General features: G+C 35.0%; 2 protein-coding genes across 6 annotated transcripts in view; one reads left to right on the top strand and one right to left on the bottom strand.

Annotated features, from left to right (window-relative positions):
- The window catches only part of CROT (carnitine O-octanoyltransferase), a 154,289-nt gene that overhangs the window by 32,610 nt on the left and 101,463 nt on the right, over positions 1-20,216 (bottom strand). The gene's annotated exons all lie outside the window — the stretch shown is intronic.
- ABCB4 (ATP binding cassette subfamily B member 4) overlaps positions 1-20,216 on the top strand; it is a 78,076-nt gene that overhangs the window by 17,173 nt on the left and 40,687 nt on the right. For 3 of the 5 annotated variants that reach the window (XM_037836564.1, XM_037836565.1, XM_037836563.1), the window contains 7 exons: positions 416-540; positions 3,059-3,230; positions 5,586-5,699; positions 7,197-7,307; positions 7,505-7,630; positions 14,434-14,637; positions 14,993-15,163. In XM_037836564.1, the coding sequence (XP_037692492.1) occupies positions 416-540; positions 3,059-3,230; positions 5,586-5,699; positions 7,197-7,307; positions 7,505-7,630; positions 14,434-14,637; positions 14,993-15,163 (1,023 nt within the window). Of the gene's footprint in view, positions 1-415; positions 541-3,058; positions 3,231-5,585; positions 5,700-7,196; positions 7,308-7,504; positions 7,631-14,433; positions 14,638-14,992; positions 15,164-20,216 lie in introns of those variants that run through there. The other 2 variants (XM_037836566.1, XM_037836567.1) reach the window with 2 other exon arrangements.

The following is a 20,216-nucleotide window of genomic DNA, read 5'->3' as shown; positions in this document are numbered from 1 at the left end:
CTGTAATTACTGTTCCCATAGTAATTAAAAATTGTGACACAGTAAAAGAAAGGATAGTGAATCCTTTCAAAGCAGTAAGATTTTATTGTATTATACAATCAACAGATTAAAAAGTATAGTAGATGTGGAATTTCATATTCATGAAAATGGGATTTAGAGAATGGTGTGTGGATTTCATTTTCCTGACTGCTCTCTGGGAGCTTATCACAGGATAGGTCACACCTATGGGGTTTGAATGAATAAATTTATTTTTAATGTGGAAATAGCCATTGCATCTGATAAACTGAATCATTTATTACATGACTTCAATTTTTGCTGAAGGAAAGTATTTGGGAAGAAAAAGGTTCAAGATTTGACAGACTATCTTTAACTTTTCCCTCCAAACAAAATTCATGGATGTTTCTCTTCTGTCCAGATACTCTCAGCATTTAGTGACAAAGAACTGGCTGCATATGCAAAAGCAGGTGCTGTGGCCGAAGAGGCACTGGGGGCTATCAGGACGGTGATAGCTTTTGGAGGCCAGAACAAAGAGCTGGAGAGGTTAGGAAGGTTCTTGTCTCCTAGTTCAAAGAACTCTCTCTTACATTTTGTTATTCTGTCTTTTGTGGTATGTGTTTATTATTTCCCCTTTCCTAATTTAAACCCTTCCTCACAAAATATTAACATCCTTTACTTATGACTATAGCTTAATATCAGACTATAAAGCAGGGGTTCTTAATTTTTTTGTTCCATGGATTTCTTTGGCAGTCTAATGACGCCTATGGACTCACTTCTTAGAATAATGTTTTTAAATGCATAAAACAAAATATGTTAGGATTTCAAAGAAAACCAATTATATTGAAGTACCATTATCAAAATATGTTTAAAAATATAAGAGTAAATATGTGCCTCTATTATTAATGTATTAAATAATAAGATCTAACTATGGGTCTAGTAACCCTATAATTTCAAATTGGAGATGTGGGTATATAACGTATTTCAAGATATCTGTAGCACTTGTAACATGATATGAAAAAAATTCAGGATTTCTATTAGTAACAAAGTCACAGTTACTGCTAATTAATTCTACAGCCATTTGTTTCCTGCATTTATTACTGTAGAAAATGCTAAATTTCAGTTTGAGGTTAGTAAAAATAATGTGTAATTTTTTTTCTCATTCAAATTCACAGACTCCTTACCATGGATCCCAGGTCAAGTACCCTTGCTCTTAAAGGAAATCCATATACAAAAACTAAATGCAAGAATAAGCCTTACTTAAATGTTCCCAACTAGTTTTCTTTAAATAATAACATCTCCTAATATAGTTGAAGTATGATTCTATATAAAGTATTTCTTTTGCAGTTCTAAGGGCCTCCTGATACCCCCAACTCTTTGAAATAAAAATTCTCTCTCTGGGCATTTTCCAGCATTAAAAGCGAAAGTTCCCTAATTCCTTCCATTTCATTTTCTATTTTCCTTTTTTTTTCTCTTTTGCTACTTCTTAAGCCTTCTTCAAAGCCATGTTCCCAGTTCTCTAACCTCTTCCTTTTTTCTCTCTCACTGCTGCTTCCTGTACACGATAGTCCATACAGACCACACTAACCCTCAGTTGGACCTCAGGATGTCAGTGTAATCAGTGCTGTTCCATTAGCTGTGGTCAGCAAGCCGCCTAAGTGCAGGTAATTACAGCATGTCCATCACTGTCACTGGAGCCTTGTGTCACATTGGGGCAGATGTAAATCTTCCTACAAGCATCTTGAGACCAAACCACACAGGACTGATCCTAATGCTAGACGTGCCATGTGACGGCTTTATCACCGAGACTCAGCTCTGCTGAACAAATGCAGCACCCAAAGTGGAGTAAAGTACACTGAAGAACTGGGTACTTAAAATGATTAAAAAGACAAACTTTTTGGTGGCAGCATACATCAAAAACAAACAAACAAACAATTCCCATGGCTCATTTGGTTGAACTAAATGTGGTGATGTTATTTTTTTGTTAGAAACAGAAACACCCTAATTTAGGCTGTATTTTCCCAAAAGTCTCATTGCATATCCATTGGATATTTTTTTCTGAGTTTAGGGATCCAAGATTAAATTTTATACCTCATAAGTCTACCATGGAAGAGTAGATTTAATTTAATTTGATGTGAAAATTATTGTAATTTAACTGAACCATTCCAGACATTTGCCTCTTACATCAAATCCTAGAAATCAATAACGTGGATTTGAATTACTATTCAAAAATATGACAATAATAGAACGAGCAAAATTCAGAAACAGATGAAATTCTATACAATAAAAGTAATAATGCTATTAATAGGGATTATCAGGTTTTGCCAACCATGTGCCAGGCACTGTACTACTTTCTAATTATCTGTTAACTCACAATTGTCTTGCAAGGTAGGCACTGTTTGCTCTATTTGAGAGACACTGAAACTAAAATCCTGGAAAACTGAATAAGAACCCTTTTCCCATAAATAGTGATCATTTTATAACCTTGTACTCTGGCTTGATGGTTGAAGGTCAGCCTGATCAAAATAAATAGATAATAAATTAAATAATAAAAATCAAAGAAAGGTGATCAAAATACTAGAACAAGTACAATTCCTATCCCTCACTCATGGGGGCAGTGGAGGGAGGATTTTCTTTTCTCTAGAGAAGAGAAATGGAGTTAAGAAACTAACTGCTTTACAAGTCCAGAATAGTATTTACATTTCTGTGCCATTCTTGGTTCATTTGGCTTCTTTCCTTTTACCTTAACCCTGCATTGTGATGCCAGCCATGAAGGTGAAAGCAAAGCCCAAAGGTGGGAATTCAATTCTGGAATGGTCACAGGAACAATGGTTGGACTGGTAGAGAGCAAGGGAGAAGGGTCCAGGCCAGGAAAGAGAAGGTTTGAGTTTTTCTCATCCTGGCTTATCCTGAATGGGTTCGTTTCTCAGGAGGCTGGGTTTCATCAGGGGTTTATTATCTTGATGGCTTTGTACCTTAAACCACCAACCATGCAGGAGGTGAGTATGGCTCAGATTATAGATTGTTATTCTTATTATGGCATTTCCCCCTCATTTTCTGGTAGGTACCAGAAACATTTAGAAGATGCCAAAAAGATTGGAATTAAAAAAGCTATTTCAGCAAACATTTCAATGGGCATTGCCTTCCTGTTAATATACGCATCATATGCACTGGCCTTCTGGTATGGATCCACTCTAGTCATATCAAAAGAATATACTATTGGAAATACAATGACAGTAAGTAGTGTTCCTATTATTTATGAAGAATCTGAAAATATTATTTTTCTCTCTATTCTTTCTTTTCTTTCATATATCTGCTTTTCAAACAATGAGCCACGATTTTATCTCTTTTGTCTTTTGGTGCATTTTTATTTTGTATTGTGGACAGAACTGACCTTCTAGAATATACATAGTCTAAGTATGAGTGAGGACAAGAAACAGACCAACTGGCAAACATATACAACATATAAAAGGAAATAAAAATTGAACTAATTTATGAATGAATGAATATGCATTTGGAGTTACCCTCATAATGTTAAATTTCATTTTATAAGAAAGTAAATATTATTATAGATAGGTCATTGTATGAGAGAATGTTAAATTTACATAATATAAAATATCTGCTAACTAAAATATGTGAGAAATTATTTTGGATAGTTGATTTTGATTTGTTTTCCTTTTTCAAAATGAAAATAACTTTTTTTCTGATTATAAAAATAATATGCACATATTATACAAAGGTTTAGAATACCTTTGTATAATTAAAATTAATTTTTAATTTAAAAAATTATTTTAAAAATTTAAAAAATTTTTAATTTTAAAAATTTAAAAAATTTTTAATTTTAAAAATTTAAAAAATTTTTAATTTTAAAAATTTAAAAAATTTTTAATTTTAAAAATTTAAAAAATTTTTAATTTTAAAAATTTAAAAAATTTTTAATATTAAAAAATTTTTAATTTTAAAAATTTAAAAAATTTTTAATTTTAAAATTTAAAATTAAAATTGCTTATGATCTAATAAGCTATGTATACCTAATGATAATTTTGGTGTATATACTTGGATTGTTTTCTGTATATATATATATATACTTTTTTCTTCCAAAACTGGGATCATATTATGCATACCCTTTTATTGCCATTTTTTTAATAAACTAGCAACATTTTGTGGCCATCTTTCCATGTCAGTGAAAACAGAGCAACATATATTCATTTAAACAGAAATCATTCAAAACCAAATGTACTTCCTTAGCTTCTGAAACAGAGATTACTGAACATAATTTAGCCTTTTCATGTTGACTTAGGGTCATTAATAAAAACAATACTTTCAAAATGCCTTATACAGGGATATCTCTAGACTCCATTGAGCTGTTGAGGGCTGTTTGGTTGGATGAGCTTTCGTAATTGCTGACTCTATTTTTTATTGTTTCCATCTCCTCTCTGGCTGTCAGTTTGTTTGATGTCTCCCTTTCTTGACTTCCTCATTTGCTACTGAAGTTTTATGAAGAAAGGAGATTGAATTCTAACTTTGCCATTAAATTTTGGGATGAGTTTGTCCTCTCTGACCTCTCTGACTCAGGTTCCTCGTTTGTAATATGTGGACAATGACATCTTACCCTGTAGGGCTGGGGGAGGGATAGCCATGAGGATGGGAGCCCAAGGCACACCCCTCTGCATGAAGGGCTGGAGCTCTGTTGCATTACTTCATAATATCTATTTTGGTAGGGACTTCTTTTGCTTCCTTACTGGCTATTAAATCGCCATTGTAGATAGTGGATCAATATTGGACAGATATTTGAGTTTTGGGTATGTTAAGTGTTATTGTTAATGCCTTCTGAGAAAATTAAACTATTATGTAGAATTTTCACCATGCCCACAGAGAAAAGAGTAATTTCTCTTTATTTATGTTTTCCTCAGATAAATTGTGGTAAGAATCTAGATTCCTGAAATCTATATCATGGACTTTTCTATATCAATTTGTTTTCCTAGTGAAACAAAATGTAGAAGGGAAATGTGTTGAGTAGTATGTTATTGTAAAGAATCATTGTGCAAAGGAATTCCTAACCAGTGTATAAGAGTGTGCTTTAATGTTTTATAAAGTATGTATTATCACTTTTTTATATTTAAAAAAAGCTTATCAAAATGTAACTTTAAAATGGTGCTCTAGGGAAAATTCCATGGAGTCAAAACTAGTCTGGTTCTTACCTTGTTTCATCTTGAACATTCTGTGTAATTCCATATATAGTTAAGAGAAAATCACATGAGACTGAATAACAGTACAGATGGAAAATGATTCTGTCTGGTGACATTAGCTTCAGGGTAAAGAAAGTACATTTGAAAAATCTTTCTGAACCTGTACAAGCTCAGAAGAACAACAGATGGTTTGGCAAGCTAGAGAAAAAACTTTGAGGTTGGAGAAACCAATTCATTCAATGAAATCCTATGTTAAAATTTGCTTATTTTCCAAAAAATGTTTTTAAAGGAAAAACCTAAATTCAATCCTTTGTGTGTTATGTTTCAAAAAAAAATCATAATTTAGATAATAATAGATGCCAGAATATGACTGATAACTTTTCCTTGTGTTCCTTTGCTCAGGTCTTTTTTTCAATCCTAATTGGAGCTTTTAGCGTTGGACAGGCTGCCCCATGTATTGATGCTTTTGCTAATGCAAGAGGAGCAGCATATGCTATCTTTAATATTATTGATAATGTAAGTAATTTATTCTTTTAATGCCAAAAAAATCTTTGAACCCTGATAATTAAATCTGACTTTATGTTACTGACTTAGTTTGCCAGAGATACTGTAACAAAGTGCAAAAGAGTAGTTGGTTTCAACAGGAACTTACTGTCTCCTGTTTGGGAGCCTAGAGGTCCAAAATCAAGGTGTCCTCAGGATCATGCTTTCTCTGAAGTCTAACATTCTGGTGGTTGCTTGCCAGCAATCCATAACTCGGTTTCTACCTCTGTCACATGGCCATCTATCTCCTTTATCTCCTATTCCTGACTGCATCTAAATTTGCTCTGCTTATAAGGATTCCAGTCATACTAGATTAAGACCCATCCTAATTCAGTTTAGCCTTACCTGAATTAATAACATCTTCAAAAATCCTATTCCAGTGAGTTCACATCCATAAGACTGGGGATTAGGACTTAATATGTCTTTATAGGGGACATGATTCAATCCATAGTAGTTACATATCCTATGAGCTTTAATTATGTAAAATTAAAGAAATAACTTCCTCTTAGTAGTGGATGAAACAAAATGCCTCTTATTAATGTTTCTAAAAGTATTAACTTTAGTATAATGTAACAACACATCTCATTTTGGAAAAGTACATCTGGACTAGTGTCAATGATTACTATGGTACAGAGTGAAGATGTTTGTCTTGCTAGTTTTTCTCGCTTTCTCTTTCATGTTGTTATCAGACTTAGAATATTATGACTTCTATATGGAGGAGAGGGTGGATAAATTATTGATGGGACCAAAATTGACAGTACATTTATGGTTGCCCTATCCAACAAAAGAATTATCAGCACATGTTTGGTATGATTTTGGACCAGCTATATTGAATAAGTTTGACTGACTGCAGTGAAATAAGGTGAACAGTTTTGACATACAGTTTGATATATGCTGTATATCACTGCATTTATACAGATAAAATGCCAAGTAGAAAACTGAAATTTGATAATTTACTCCAAGTAACACCTCCTGTATCAATGATCAAGGAAAATTGATCAGCTTCTGAATATACTGGAATTTATATTGTTACTAAATAATTTGGTTGTAAGTTCAGTCAATCCTCTTGACCCAATCCGTTACATTACATTTATTGTTTGGGAATCAGCTATTTTTATTAAATGTTGAAATACCTGGCTATATCAAATACAGTATGTTTTGTTACTGCAGTTGTATAAACATGCATTTCTGACCATTTAGAAAATTTCTGAGGATATGCCAAAATTTTAAAATGAAATGAATATAACCCTTATGTACTTTTAAAGAAAAGCCTGTTTTCTGAATAGGGATATATTTTTAAACAAAACACATACACAGACACACACACACATATTCTTCACCTTGAGTTCTATTTCATGTGAGGGAGATTGTGCCCTTTCAGGTCCTATTTGGAATTTGCTGAAACATATTCCTTAAAATGTCATTGTCTTTTCCTGTGATGGAATAGTCATTGAATTTTGTTTTATTTAGAATCCTAAAATTGACAGTTTTTCAGAGAGAGGACACAAACCAGACAGCATCAAAGGGAATTTGGAGTTCAATGATGTTCATTTTTCTTATCCATCTCGAGCTAATGTCAAGGTACTGTAAGTAATATTTGTAGGAATTCCTAACTTGAGTTGATTATTTAGTCAACCTAGAGTGAAGCCTCTATTATTTTGATATTTGTGTGCTTTTATTTTCCCATACTGGATACTTTTTCAAATTTAAAATTGAGTTGAATTACTCCATTTTTAGACTTTGTTATGTATGTTCTTTTTCTCTCTTTTCCCTCACAGATCTTGCAGGGCCTCAACCTGAAGATTCAGAGTGGGCAGACAGTAGCCCTGGTTGGGAGCAGTGGCTGTGGGAAAAGTACGACAGTGCAGCTAATACAGAGGCTCTATGACCCTGATGAGGGTACGGTAAGTGGGAAGAACCAAGTTCTCCAATGTGGGAAGCTGGGTACAAATTTGTCCTTTGAAATTGTTCTTATAGTAACAAATTTGGATGTGAATTTTACCCTTTTGGTAAAGGGGCTCTGGAATTGCAGTGCATCTGGAAAATGTATTCACACTGTTGGCTGGTTTAATCAACGTATTCAGAATAATAAAAGCCACAGAAGCAAGACAATGCTCTCTTCTGTTCCAGCTAAGCTTTTCATAACCCACAAAATCACTGAAAAATATAGTCACCAAAACAACTGGGAGTATTATTTTCAATAATATATTGACTTTGGTCAATAAAATTCCATACAGCAGTTATTGACAAATTGGGAATCAGGGTCACAAGAAATCTCAGGACAGTGGTTATATTGATCAAAAACAGTTGTTTCCTTAAACACTGGAATTTATAAAGGAGAAATTGGGATAGCCTTTTAAGAAAATTCTGGGAACCTAAGGAGCAGTAATAGCCCAGAGTATTTTTTTTCTCCTTTTTAAAAATTTGTTACAAATTTCAGACTTACAAGAAAATTTGCAAGCAAGGAACTCACATACACCCTTTACCTAGATTTACTAATTGTTACCTTTTGCCCCACTTACTTTATTGTCCTCTCTATCTCTCTCTCTATATATATATTAGATGTACATGCACACACATACACAATCTTACATTCATAATTTTTGTGAACCTTTGACCCCTATATACTTCTATATATATTTCCTAAGAAGAAGAGCATTCTCTTACATACACACAGACAATGATCAAAATCAGGTAATTTAACAGTTATACAATACTAGTGCACAATCTATATTCAAATTTCCCTAACTGTTCCAACTTTAGGACATTGACTTTACCTGATATTAAAGCATATTATAATTCAACAACTGCAAAATGGAAGATTACAAGGTGAAAATCAAAACAAAAATATAAAAAGGCAAAGAACAGAAGAGACGTTGCATAAATTATTATAATTATTTGAGGATACATGAATCATTTATTACATTTAATACAATTAATAAATACTCTTGGAAAAATCTGATATTACTATGGAGGATTATAGGCCCATCTTCATTTACTAAAGCAAACTCTAGGTTGATTCAAGTGTGTAAATTTTACTTTAGTTTAAAAATGTCTCTTATTGTTTTTTATTATTATTGAAATAATCATATTTTGTTAGAAAATGTACAAACTGTATGTCAATGGAAAAAAGATAAGTCTCCAAAAATTCTATAACTAAGAGTTAGTCACTTTTCACATTTTGATTTAACAATTTTCTTCCTACAGAAATAATAGAACTGCTCAGTGGCATATCTGATGAATTCCGTTTTTCCTTAAATCTCAATCACTTGAAATCCTAGGTAAAAAACATCAAAAAAAATTGGAGCAATGATTTATGATATTTGTGGGAAAAGTATTATATTGAATATTTGAGAAATTAATATGCATTTATGAAGGCAACCCTCTATCCTCATTATAGGACATGCAAATCTTTCAAGAATAAATACAGATTTGTAAAAAGTTTCAAGAAATGTTCAGCCTTACTTTAAAAATATACAAATTTAAACAAATATAAGCTACCATCTCACACCTAATAATTAGAAAATAATAGATTAAAATGATAAAGCTTAATACCTAGGAATTATAATAAAGCTGATATAATTATATACTCCTGCTGACAATGAAAATTATTAAAATCTTTTTAGAGAGTTGTTTATTAAATATCTATTCAACAAATAATAAATGTCCAACACCACCAGTTACTGTGTACAGGTAGGCAATTGTTATCAAAGAAGAAAACATAAATCATGCTCTTTAGCCTGGTAATTCTCTACTTTTATAATGATTTTTGGAGAAAACCAAATGTCCAACAGATGAGAAAACCTCCCAACAAAGAAAAGCCCAGAACCAAATGGCCTCACTGGTGAATTTTACCAAACATTGCAAGAAGTCTAAACACCCTTCCTGCTCAGATTCTTCCAAAAAGTATAAGAGGAGGGGCCAACTAACTCATTCTATGGGGCCAACTTCACCCTAAAACCAAAGCCAAATAAAGATATCACAAGAAACAAAAATTACAGACCAATATCCTTTATGAGTATAGATGAACCCCTCTCCCCCAAAATGCTAGGAAATTGAATACAACAGCATATTAAAAAAATTATACACCATGATCTAGTGGGGTTTATCCCACCTAAGCAAGGGTGGTTCAGCATAAGAAAATCAATTAATATAATATACCACATTAATAGAATGAAGGGGAAAAAAAACACATGGTCATCTTAATTGATGCAGAAAAGGCAACTGACAAAGTCCAGCACTGCTTCTTGATACAAAATCTCAGAAAACTAGGAATAAAAGGAAATTCCTCAATACAATAAAGGGCATATATGACCCACAGCTAACAGTATATTCAATAGTGAAAGACTGAAAGCTTTCTAATATTGGGAACAAGACAAGGATGCCCACTGTCACCATTGTTATTCAACCCTGTACTGAAGTTCTAAGCAGAATAATAGACAAGACAAAGAAATAAAAGGTATTCAGATTGGAAAGGAAGAAGTAAAACATTACCCATTTGCAAATGACATGATCCTACATATGGAAAATCCTGGAAAATCCACAACAAAGCTACTAGAGCTAATGCATGAATTCAGCAAAGTGGCAGGATAGAAGATCATGAAAAATTCAGTAGTGTTTATTTATATACTATTAATATACATATTCATATACATATATATATACAGATAACATATGCATTATCCATACCCTAGAAAATGAGCAATCTAAGGAGGAAATCAAGAAAAAAATTCCATTTACAAAATCAACCAAAAGAATCAAATATCTAGGAATAAATTTAACCAAAGATGTAAAGAACTGAAATGTAGAAAACTATAAAACATCATTAAAAGAAATCAAAGAAGACCTAAATAAATGAAATATCATTCTGTGTTCTTGGATTGGAAGACTAAATATTATGTCAGAAGTCTGTAAAAAAATATCTTTAAAAAAGTAATTTACAGATTCAACATAATCCCTATCAAAATTCCAACAGACTACTTTGCAAAAATCACCAAATTTATATGGAAGGGTACAGAGCCCCAACTAGGAACAACAACTTGAAAAGGAACAAGGTTGGAAGACTCACAAAGCAGGTACTGGCATAGGACACTCAGATAAAGTAATGAAATTGAATTGAGAGTTCAGAAATAAACCCTCACATCTAGAGCCACTGATTTTTGACAATGGTGCCAAGTGCACTCAAGGAGAAAAAATAGTCTCTTCAACAGATGGTGCCAGGCAGACTGGATATACATAAGCAAAAGAACAAAAGTGGAAGGGAAGGCGGTATCTCCCGCCCCACAGCCCTACCTCAGAAGGCTGCGCGGCCAGAACTGCCGCCAGTCAGCAGGCCCGTTACACGCTGCAGTGCAGAGAGCCAACGGAGAGTGGCAGCTCATGCCGAGTTTCTCCTCATCCGCATCCGCCAGCCCCCTCCCTTCCGCTGGCCACCCTCCGTGCTGCCTCTGGCGGAGGAAGTGATGTCACAGACCTCGTGTGAGTGGATTCCAACCCATGCAGATCTTGGAGAGCGGGAATCAGTGTTCTACATCAGAGCCGCTGCCGCTGCCGCTGCCGAGGAGCAGCTGTTGCCGCTCAGGACCGTGCCCTTAGAGAGGAGGCGGCGAGAAGATGGCAGAGGACCCCAGTGCTGCTGATAGGAATGTGGAGATCTGGACGATCAAGAAGCTCATCAAGAGCTTGGAGGCAGCCCGTGGCAATGGCACAAGCATAATTTTGTTGATCATTCCTTCCAAAGACCAGATTTCAGGAGTGGCAAAAATGTTAGCAGATGAATTTGGAACTGCATCTAACATTAAGTTATGAATAAACCGCCTTTCAGTCCTGGGAGCCGTTACATGTGTACATCAAAGACTCAGTTTACAACAAAGTATCTCCAAATGGTCTGGTTGTTTACTGTGGAATAATTGTAAAGGAAGAAGGAAAGGAAAAGAAAGTCAGCCTTGAGTTCGAACCTTTCAAACCAATTAGTAGGTCAATGTGTTTGTGTGACAACAAATTCCATATGGAGGCTTTTACAGCACTAATGTCAGATGATAGCAAGTTTGCCTTTATTGTAATAGATGGTAATGGTGCACTTTTTTGGCACATTCCAAGGAAACATAAGAGAAGTCCTGCACAAATTCACTGTGGATCTCCCAAAGAAACACTGTAGAGAAGGTCAATCTGCCTTTTGTTTTGCCCATTTAAGAATGGAAAAATGACATAACTATGTAGGAGAGTAGCTGAGACTGCTGTGAGCTGTTTATTTCTGGGGACAAAGTGAATGTGACTGGTCTTGTTTTAGCTGGATCAGCCGACTTTAAAACTGAACTAAGTCAATCTGATATGTTTGATTGGAGATTGCAATCAAAAGCTTTAAAATTAATTGATATCTCCTACAGTGGTGAAAATGGATTCAATCAAGCTATTGCGTTATCTACTGAAGTTCTCTCTAATGTGATATTTATTCAAAAGAAGAGTATTTTGATGAATCAGGCAGGACACATGCATGTACCATTTTGGTGTTGAAGATACACAAAAGGCTTTGGAAATGGGAGCAGTAGAGATTCTAATAGTCTATGAAAATCTGGATATAATGAGATATGTTCCTCATTGCCAAGGCACAGAGAGGAGAAAATTTTTAGTTTGACTCCAGAACAAGAGAAGGATAAATCCCATTTCACAAAGAGACAGGACAAGAACATGAGCTGATTGAGAGCATGCCCCTGCTGGAATGGTTTGCTAATGACTATAAAAAATTCAGAGCTGTACTGGGTATTGTCGCAGATAAATCACAAGAAGGATCCCAGTTTGTGAAAGGATTTGGTGGAATTGGAGGTATCTTGCAGTACCAAGTAGATTTCCAGGGAATGGAATACCAAGGAGGAGACGATGAATTTTTTGACCTTGATGACTACTATGTACTTGACATGGGTCTGGCAAACTGTGTCTCACCCTCCACCATCCAACCCAGGGAGCATACCCATGGTGGAATCCAAAAAGATCCCTGTCTTACAACTGGAACATTTCCAGAACTTAATCCATGAGCACTGGATGGTGAAAAGGAAACCAAAACAAAACTAGACCCAACCCTACACTTTGGTGTATCATGATATCAGTGCAGCAGCCTACAACTAAATTCCTAAATGCCACTTGGGACTAATTTAAAAAAGAATCCCAGTTTTTACTTTTACTTGATGGTGAAATTGATTGCTGATGTATTTTATGGGGAAAAAAATGATAGTTTTAATCTTCATACATAGAAGCAAAAATACTTTAACTGCTGTAAACCGTCAAAAGTTAATAGAAGTGAGATCATACTGGTTTGTTTCTTATTGTGATTGGAGAACAGTTAAATTACTGCATTTTGCAGTGACCCATTTTCAAGGAATTCTCAAAACAGACTGCGTAAGAAGAAATGTATGTGGTGAAATGTTGGAACCAATTCTCTCTTGGTCTCTTTTTAATGTTGAAAGGGTGAGCTAATAGGAGGCAATTTCAACTTCACTCCCTCACACCACCTCTCCCTCCAGACTATGTTTCAAGGATATAAATTGCATTTGCAAGTCAACTGACTTCTTAAAGATTTGGGCCAGTGCATTGTTTCTTCCATCTGTTTTGCAGACTCATTTGTCCCAAAGGTTGGGAGCCCTTGGCATCAGTTGCTTTGACAAGGTTTCCATAATCCTAGCCTACTAGAAACCAGTTTTGAATGGGTATGGGGCTTCTGTGCTTTTGCTGGAATTGTGAGAAATAAAGCAATTTAAGCAGGGAAAAAAAAGAACAAAGGTGGACTCCTATCTCACACCACATACAAAAATTAACTCAAAATGGATCAAAGATCTAAATATAAGAACAAAAGTTACAAAACTCCTAGAAGAAAACATAGGGAAGCATCTTCAGGCTTAACATCCAGAATATATGTATAAAGATATCCTACAACTCAACAACTAAAAGAAAACAACCCAATTTTAAAAATGCACAAAAGAGTTGAATGGACATTTCTCCAAAGAAGATATACAAATGGCCAAAAATCACATGAAAAGATGTTCAACATTATTAGCTGTTAGGGAAATGCAAATCAAAACCACAATGAGATACCATTTCACACCTACTAGGAATGGCTACTGTTCAAAGAAATGGAAAATAACAAGCATTGGAGAGGATGTAGAAAAACAGGAACACTCATTTTTGGTAGAGATGTAAATGGTGCAGCTGCTGTGAAAAACAGATGATTGGTACCTCAAAAAGTTAAGTGTAGAATTACCATATGACCCAGAAATCCTATTTCTTTGTATATACCCAAAAGAATTAAAAAGCAGGGATTCAAACAGATATATGCACACCAATATTCATAGTGACATTATTCACAATTGTCAAAAGGCAGAAGCAACCCAAGGATCTCTGTAATTTCTGCATGATTTTTCTGTAAACCTATAACTTATATAATAAAAAAAAATAGCATGCCCAAAATACATAACCCAAAGTAGCATATGGAGAATAATTCATCCATGAAAAAACTATATATGTAAGATAATAAGGATCAGAAGAGGGCATAAACTTCTCATATTTATTTTTGTACATTGATGCTTATTTGCAATTATCATTTCTAACCACTGAAATAAATATTAGCTAAGACTATTTTTTGGAACAAATTAGAGTCCTGAAGTTTTAGATATCAGATGGTTTAAAATATTTAACAGGAAATATTTCTTTCTTTCAGATTAATATTGATGGGCAGGATATTAGGACCTTTAATGTAAGGTATCTGAGGGAAATAATTGGAGTGGTGAGTCAAGAGCCAGTACTATTTTCTACCACAATTGCTGAAAATATTCGTTATGGCCGTGGAAATGTAACCATGAATGAGATAAAGAAAGCTGTTATAGAAGCCAATGCCTATGAATTTATCATGAAATTACCACAGGTAAAGGCTCTGATAATGTAGTCATTCTGGAAATTAGAGTATCACTTTATAGCACTTGGTTCTTTCTTGAAAGGTTAAGCTAATAATGTTTGAGATGCAAGGTTATCCAACTTTGCTAGGTAAGTCCCTGGAGTTATTCAGTCTGTTGTTTAAGGAGTATAACCTGATATGTGAATAATATAAAATCTTACACAAAATATGTTGTAGTTTCTTTTATAATTCAGCATGCATTTATGTTATTATAATTTATGATCCTTTATGGTAATCAAAACAAAGCTCCATGTTGTCTTCATAAATTCTACAGACTCCATAGCCTTTTTACTTCAAGAGTTTCTCTATGTTTTCTAAAATGTAGAAATTTGACACTCTGGTTGGAGAGAGAGGGGCCCAGCTGAGTGGTGGACAGAAACAGAGAATTGCCATCGCAAGAGCCCTGGTTCGCAACCCCAAGATCCTCCTGCTGGACGAGGCCACGTCAGCCTTGGACACTGAGAGTGAAGCTGAGGTACAAGCAGCTCTAGATAAGGTCAGTAGACCCCAAACACCTGAAGGACTAGCAAATTGAAACTTTACTGAAAATTCTTGTCAATGTTTTCCAGAGTCTGTATTGATAAACATAAATATGAGGACAAATGAAGCTATCTTATGGGACTTTATTTTTTTCTCCTTTCTGTAAGGTCACATTGTCTATGGAAAAAGTGAAGGATCAATTAACTGGTTTGCTTTGACCATGGTACAGTGTGCTCAAATCCAGTTCAATCCAATGAGTCATTTAACTTTCCTTTTCTCTTGGATACAGACTATTGCTTTGATCAAAACTAGCTGTGTTAAAATATACAAAGAAAAACTGGTTACCTAGACTCTGGTACTCCTGAAAAATAGTTCAGAATGTTTGCCTCATTTTGTAGGCAGCAACATCATCTTTATTCATGAAGGTTTCTTTTCTGGAAATAAAGTTCAACTTACGTGTTTATGAGTTTTGTCTAGCATATAAATACATTTGTCTGGCATATAAACACATTTTCAGCGTGCTGAGCTTATGTTTACAGCTCAGGTATTTCTAAGTCAGTCACATCTTTACTGAGTTGAAGCTTCACACAAAGAACCTTATCTCAGCACACTTTTGGCATCAGTGCTGATGTCATCCATGATAATGCAATATTAAAACCAGAATCAGATAACATCACATAAATGAGTTTTGATCAGTTATAAATATATTTGATTAAATAAAGTTTAGTAATAAAATGTGCAAGCTCCTTAACAGAATCCAAACTCTCTTTTGCATTTTAGGGACTAGGCATATAAACTTTATTTTCTCAGGAAAATTTATATGTGAATGCTAAGTAAACACAACTGCTTGTACACTATAAACTGTAGTTAAGGCTTCCTGATTTATCAGATTAACATTTTAATTTATCTCATCATGTAATATAATTTAATAATGATTAATAAGACAATGAGAATTACTACCTCACAAATTCTTGCACTAAATTATATTTTTTCATGTACATTAAGTCATAATATTAAAGATAAAAATTTAAGACATATAAGATTAGCATTTGGTTGGTTAATCAAAAGTGACTTAAAGCAGGAAATTTAAAAATTACGTACAGAAATTTAAACAATTACTTTTAACTTAAAACCTATAAATGAACATTTATGTATCAACCTTTTGCTGTGGGGACAGATTTTTTTTTTTTTTATGGTAAAATTAAGTAGGATAAGAGAGATATCTACCCGAAAAAAAGAGCCCTATTTGGCCCCAGGGCCCAATCCTTTCTATAAGACAAATAAATATTCAATATATTTGCTCTTGCTGTGCTAAAAGAACAGAATTAATAAAGATGGTGGTGCTTTTTATGGTATATCTTTCATGGTATGACTCCCTGCCAGACAAATTGTGGTCTTGCAAGTTTTTATTCATATCTGGACAAGTTACTTCACTCAATTTTAGCAATTTCTTTATGTTATGCAGGATTACAGGAAGCTCCCCAATTTGTACCCTTTTCCATATCTTTACATATTTACATATCTTTTACATATTTTACATATTTAAAAATACCTGATTAATTACCCATAATTTTTTAAAGTTCTTGAGAAAAGTCTTAAACAGCTCAGTATGGCAGTAGTTAAGACCACAGCCTTTATCTCTAGACAGGCTGAGGTTGCAGTCCTGGTTCTACCCTCTCTAGCTGTGTGACCTTTAGCAAATTAGCTAACCTTCCTGAGCCCAACACACCTCAGAAGTAAATGGGATAAAAAGTAGTGCCAAAAGCTAATGATAAGGTTAAATGAGATTCTGAAGGTAGAGTTATTAGCAAAGCACACAAGAATCAGATGATTCATGTAAGTTGCTGCTATTATTATGGTGATTATCATTACCATGATTATTAATTTTTTTGGTTGCTGAATTGGTTACCTATTGCTACAATATAAACTACTCTGATTCAGCAGCTTAACACAATTTTGTGCATTGGCTGGGTGGATATTCTGCTGTGTTCACCTGAGCTCATGCACATGGCTGTATTTAGCTAGAGGGTTGACTCGGCTGAAAAGTTCGAGAGGGCCTCACTCAAATGCTGGCTGTCCGCTGGCCATCTCAGTTCTCCTCCATGTGGCTTCTCAGACTCCAGTGGGCTGACCTGGTTTCCTTACACAGAAGTCTCCGGGCAGTAACAGGAGAGCAAAGACAGAAGCTCTAAGGCCTCTAGAGGCTTAGGCTCAGAACTCACACAATTTCACTTACACCACATTCATTTGGTCAAAGCAAGTCATAAGGCTAGCCCAGATTGAAGGGGTTAGGATGCATACCCTGCCTCTTTTTTTCTTTTTTTCCCCATTGCAGAAACTGCTTTTTTTTTTTTTTAAATTAAATTCAGTTTTATTGACATACCCTGCCTCTTGATGGGATGAGCTGTAAAGAATTTATAGCCATATTTAATCTTCTGTAATGCTCCCTCTGGCCATAATTATTTACATTTCTACCACATGCAAAATAAATTCACCTCCTAAGGCTCTCGGAAGTTTCATCTAATTATGAGATCAGGCTTAAAGTCCAGTATCTCCACATCTGCATCTGATACAAATATGGATGATGTTTTTCATGTGCAGTTATCTTAAGCAAGAGTCTAATGAACAAAAAGGAAAGTTATCTTCCCCACATGTACCTTACACAAAATGGTAATGCAGGGACAGGCTGGTCAAGAACTGTGTCTGCAGTTGAGCAGCTGTCTTGGCTTGCTTTCTGCCCATAGAAATTTGGGGGCCCAAATGTCTCTTTTTCAGTTTTAATTTTCTCAGTCTCGTTTAGTCCAAGCTAGTGAATTCTCTTAAAATGTTGTGGGTTTGTTTAGAATCTGGTTGTGGTTCACTCATACCCCCAAAGCTATATCTATAATTTTTTTTCAAGACAAGTCTCTCTCTACTTTGGGCTACATATGGAGCTACCATGAGAAAGCCCTTAAGATTTTTAAAAGTCCTTTCATGTAACTGACAGCATCCACTAGGCATTGCCTTAAATCTTTCAAAGATTTTTTTAATTGTTATTATTTATTTTTTCTTTATTAGAGAAGTTGTGGGCTTACAGAACAATCATACACAAAACAGAGGATTCCCACAACACTACCCCACCACCAACACCTTGCACTGGTGTGAAATGTTTGTTAAAATTGATGATAGCACATTTTTATAATTGCTCTATTAACTATAATCCATGGTTTCACTCAGGGTTCACTGTGTAGTATAGTTTCATGGATTTTTAAAAAAAATGTTACCATATATATAATATAACATTTCCCCTTTTAATCACATTCATGTATATATAGTTCAGTCCTGTGAATTACATTCACACATTGTGCTACCATCACCACCATTAATTACCAGAAAAATTCCCGTTATTCCAAATAGGGACCCTGTATCTTTGCAGCCTTAACTTTCCATTCTCTATCCTGCCCCTGTCCCCTGGTAACCTTTATTCTAGATTCTGACTATGAATTTGCTTATTAATCTCACATCCACACCCTGATTTCACCTTTGACCTCAAGCCTTATTTCACTTGGATGACTAACAATTTCATTTTCCTACCCAGCAAGTACTGGACTTTCTCTATTGCCTCTAAATTCTCCTTACAAACCAAAGAGTTTCTTCTTTAGCTCACAATTCTCTTCCCATACCTTAGCATATACAGCTAGGACAATTCAATTGGCACTTTGGGTATTCTGTCTATAGTTCTCTGGAATCTCTGTAGTCAGATATGCAAGTTCATTAGATAAAATATCTACCTTCCAAGTTAGAGCAGGCAACATTTTTGCCAATTATTCCAAGATTACCTAACACAGGTTGCCTTTTTTCCAGCCTCCACTAGCAATTTCTTCACTGTTCTTCAGTCTTCTGCTAACGATATCATCACTTCTTTACCAGCCTCTGCCCAGAACTATGTCCTAAAGTCAGTGTCACACGCTTTAGGTTTTAATTACAGCAGCATCCCAATTCTAATGACCAATTTCCTAACCGTTGCTTTAGGCCAAAACTTAATGGCTGAAAGCAGTTTTTATTTCTCACAAGGCTGTGGGTTGACTGAGTTGTTTATCTGTTGGTTTTGCCTAGTCTCACTCATCCAGCTAATTTCAGCTGGAGGGTTAGCACTGGGCTGGAACGTTCAAGGTGGTCTCATCCACCTGCCTGGCAGTTGGTGATGAGGGCTATTGCCTGAGTTGGCTCAGTTTTCCTCCCTGAGGCTTCTCATCCTCCAGTAGACTAGATAAGCTTCCTTATTTGGTGGTTTCAGGGTAGCATTCAAAAACAGCAGAGGAGGAGGCTCTGAGGCCACTTGAGGTCTAGGTTCTGGAACTCACACAACTGTCAACTCCTTAATGTCCTATTAGTCAAGGCAAGTCACAGAGCCTGCCCAATTTGTGGAAGTGGAGAAATAGACTCCACCACTGGATAGGCCTTCCCAGATTTGAGGAGGTGGAGAAATTGACTCCACTGCTGGAAAAGGGTAGCTAGAAAGTGTTTGTGGCCATGTCTTTTCTACCACAGTTGTTATGAGAATAGTTTATAATCTACCCTAACTGGCCCTGCACTTTGCAAGATATCTACCCTGATTTATTTTACAGATAATAAACCTTATCTTTCAAAAGGGAAATCTTTCTTTACTGCACCCCCTACACTTACACTAGTCAGGTACTTGGCCAGTCATTCTAAGTTAGAAACTGACTTTCTTTTTAACAATGAAATATTAGATTTTATAATTTGTTTAGCCTCTGAGGAGCATAAGTATATACCACTACTATATCTATTGTTATTCCCTCCCTGATTACCCACCCTGGAAAAATGTTTTCCTTTTGTGTATCCTTTATCCATTTATCAGTACCCCTTGTGTGGCATCAACTTATTGTAGTTATTTATAAATACACATTCTCTCTCCTAGAAGAAATACATCCTCCTAGGAGGTAGAATTAATAAATGTTTGTATCCCCACACCACTTACCCAGTGCCTTGCACATAGTAGAGCCTAAATAAATATTTACGCAATTGAGTATCATGGTCCAGCTCATAGAGAAAATACATGTCTACAT

This window comes from Choloepus didactylus, chromosome 5 (genome assembly GCF_015220235.1).
Source record: "Choloepus didactylus isolate mChoDid1 chromosome 5, mChoDid1.pri, whole genome shotgun sequence".
NCBI lineage: Eukaryota > Metazoa > Chordata > Mammalia > Pilosa > Megalonychidae > Choloepus > Choloepus didactylus.
The sequence above is the reverse complement of the archived record's forward strand: the minus strand, read 5'-3'. Positions and strand labels throughout refer to the sequence as shown.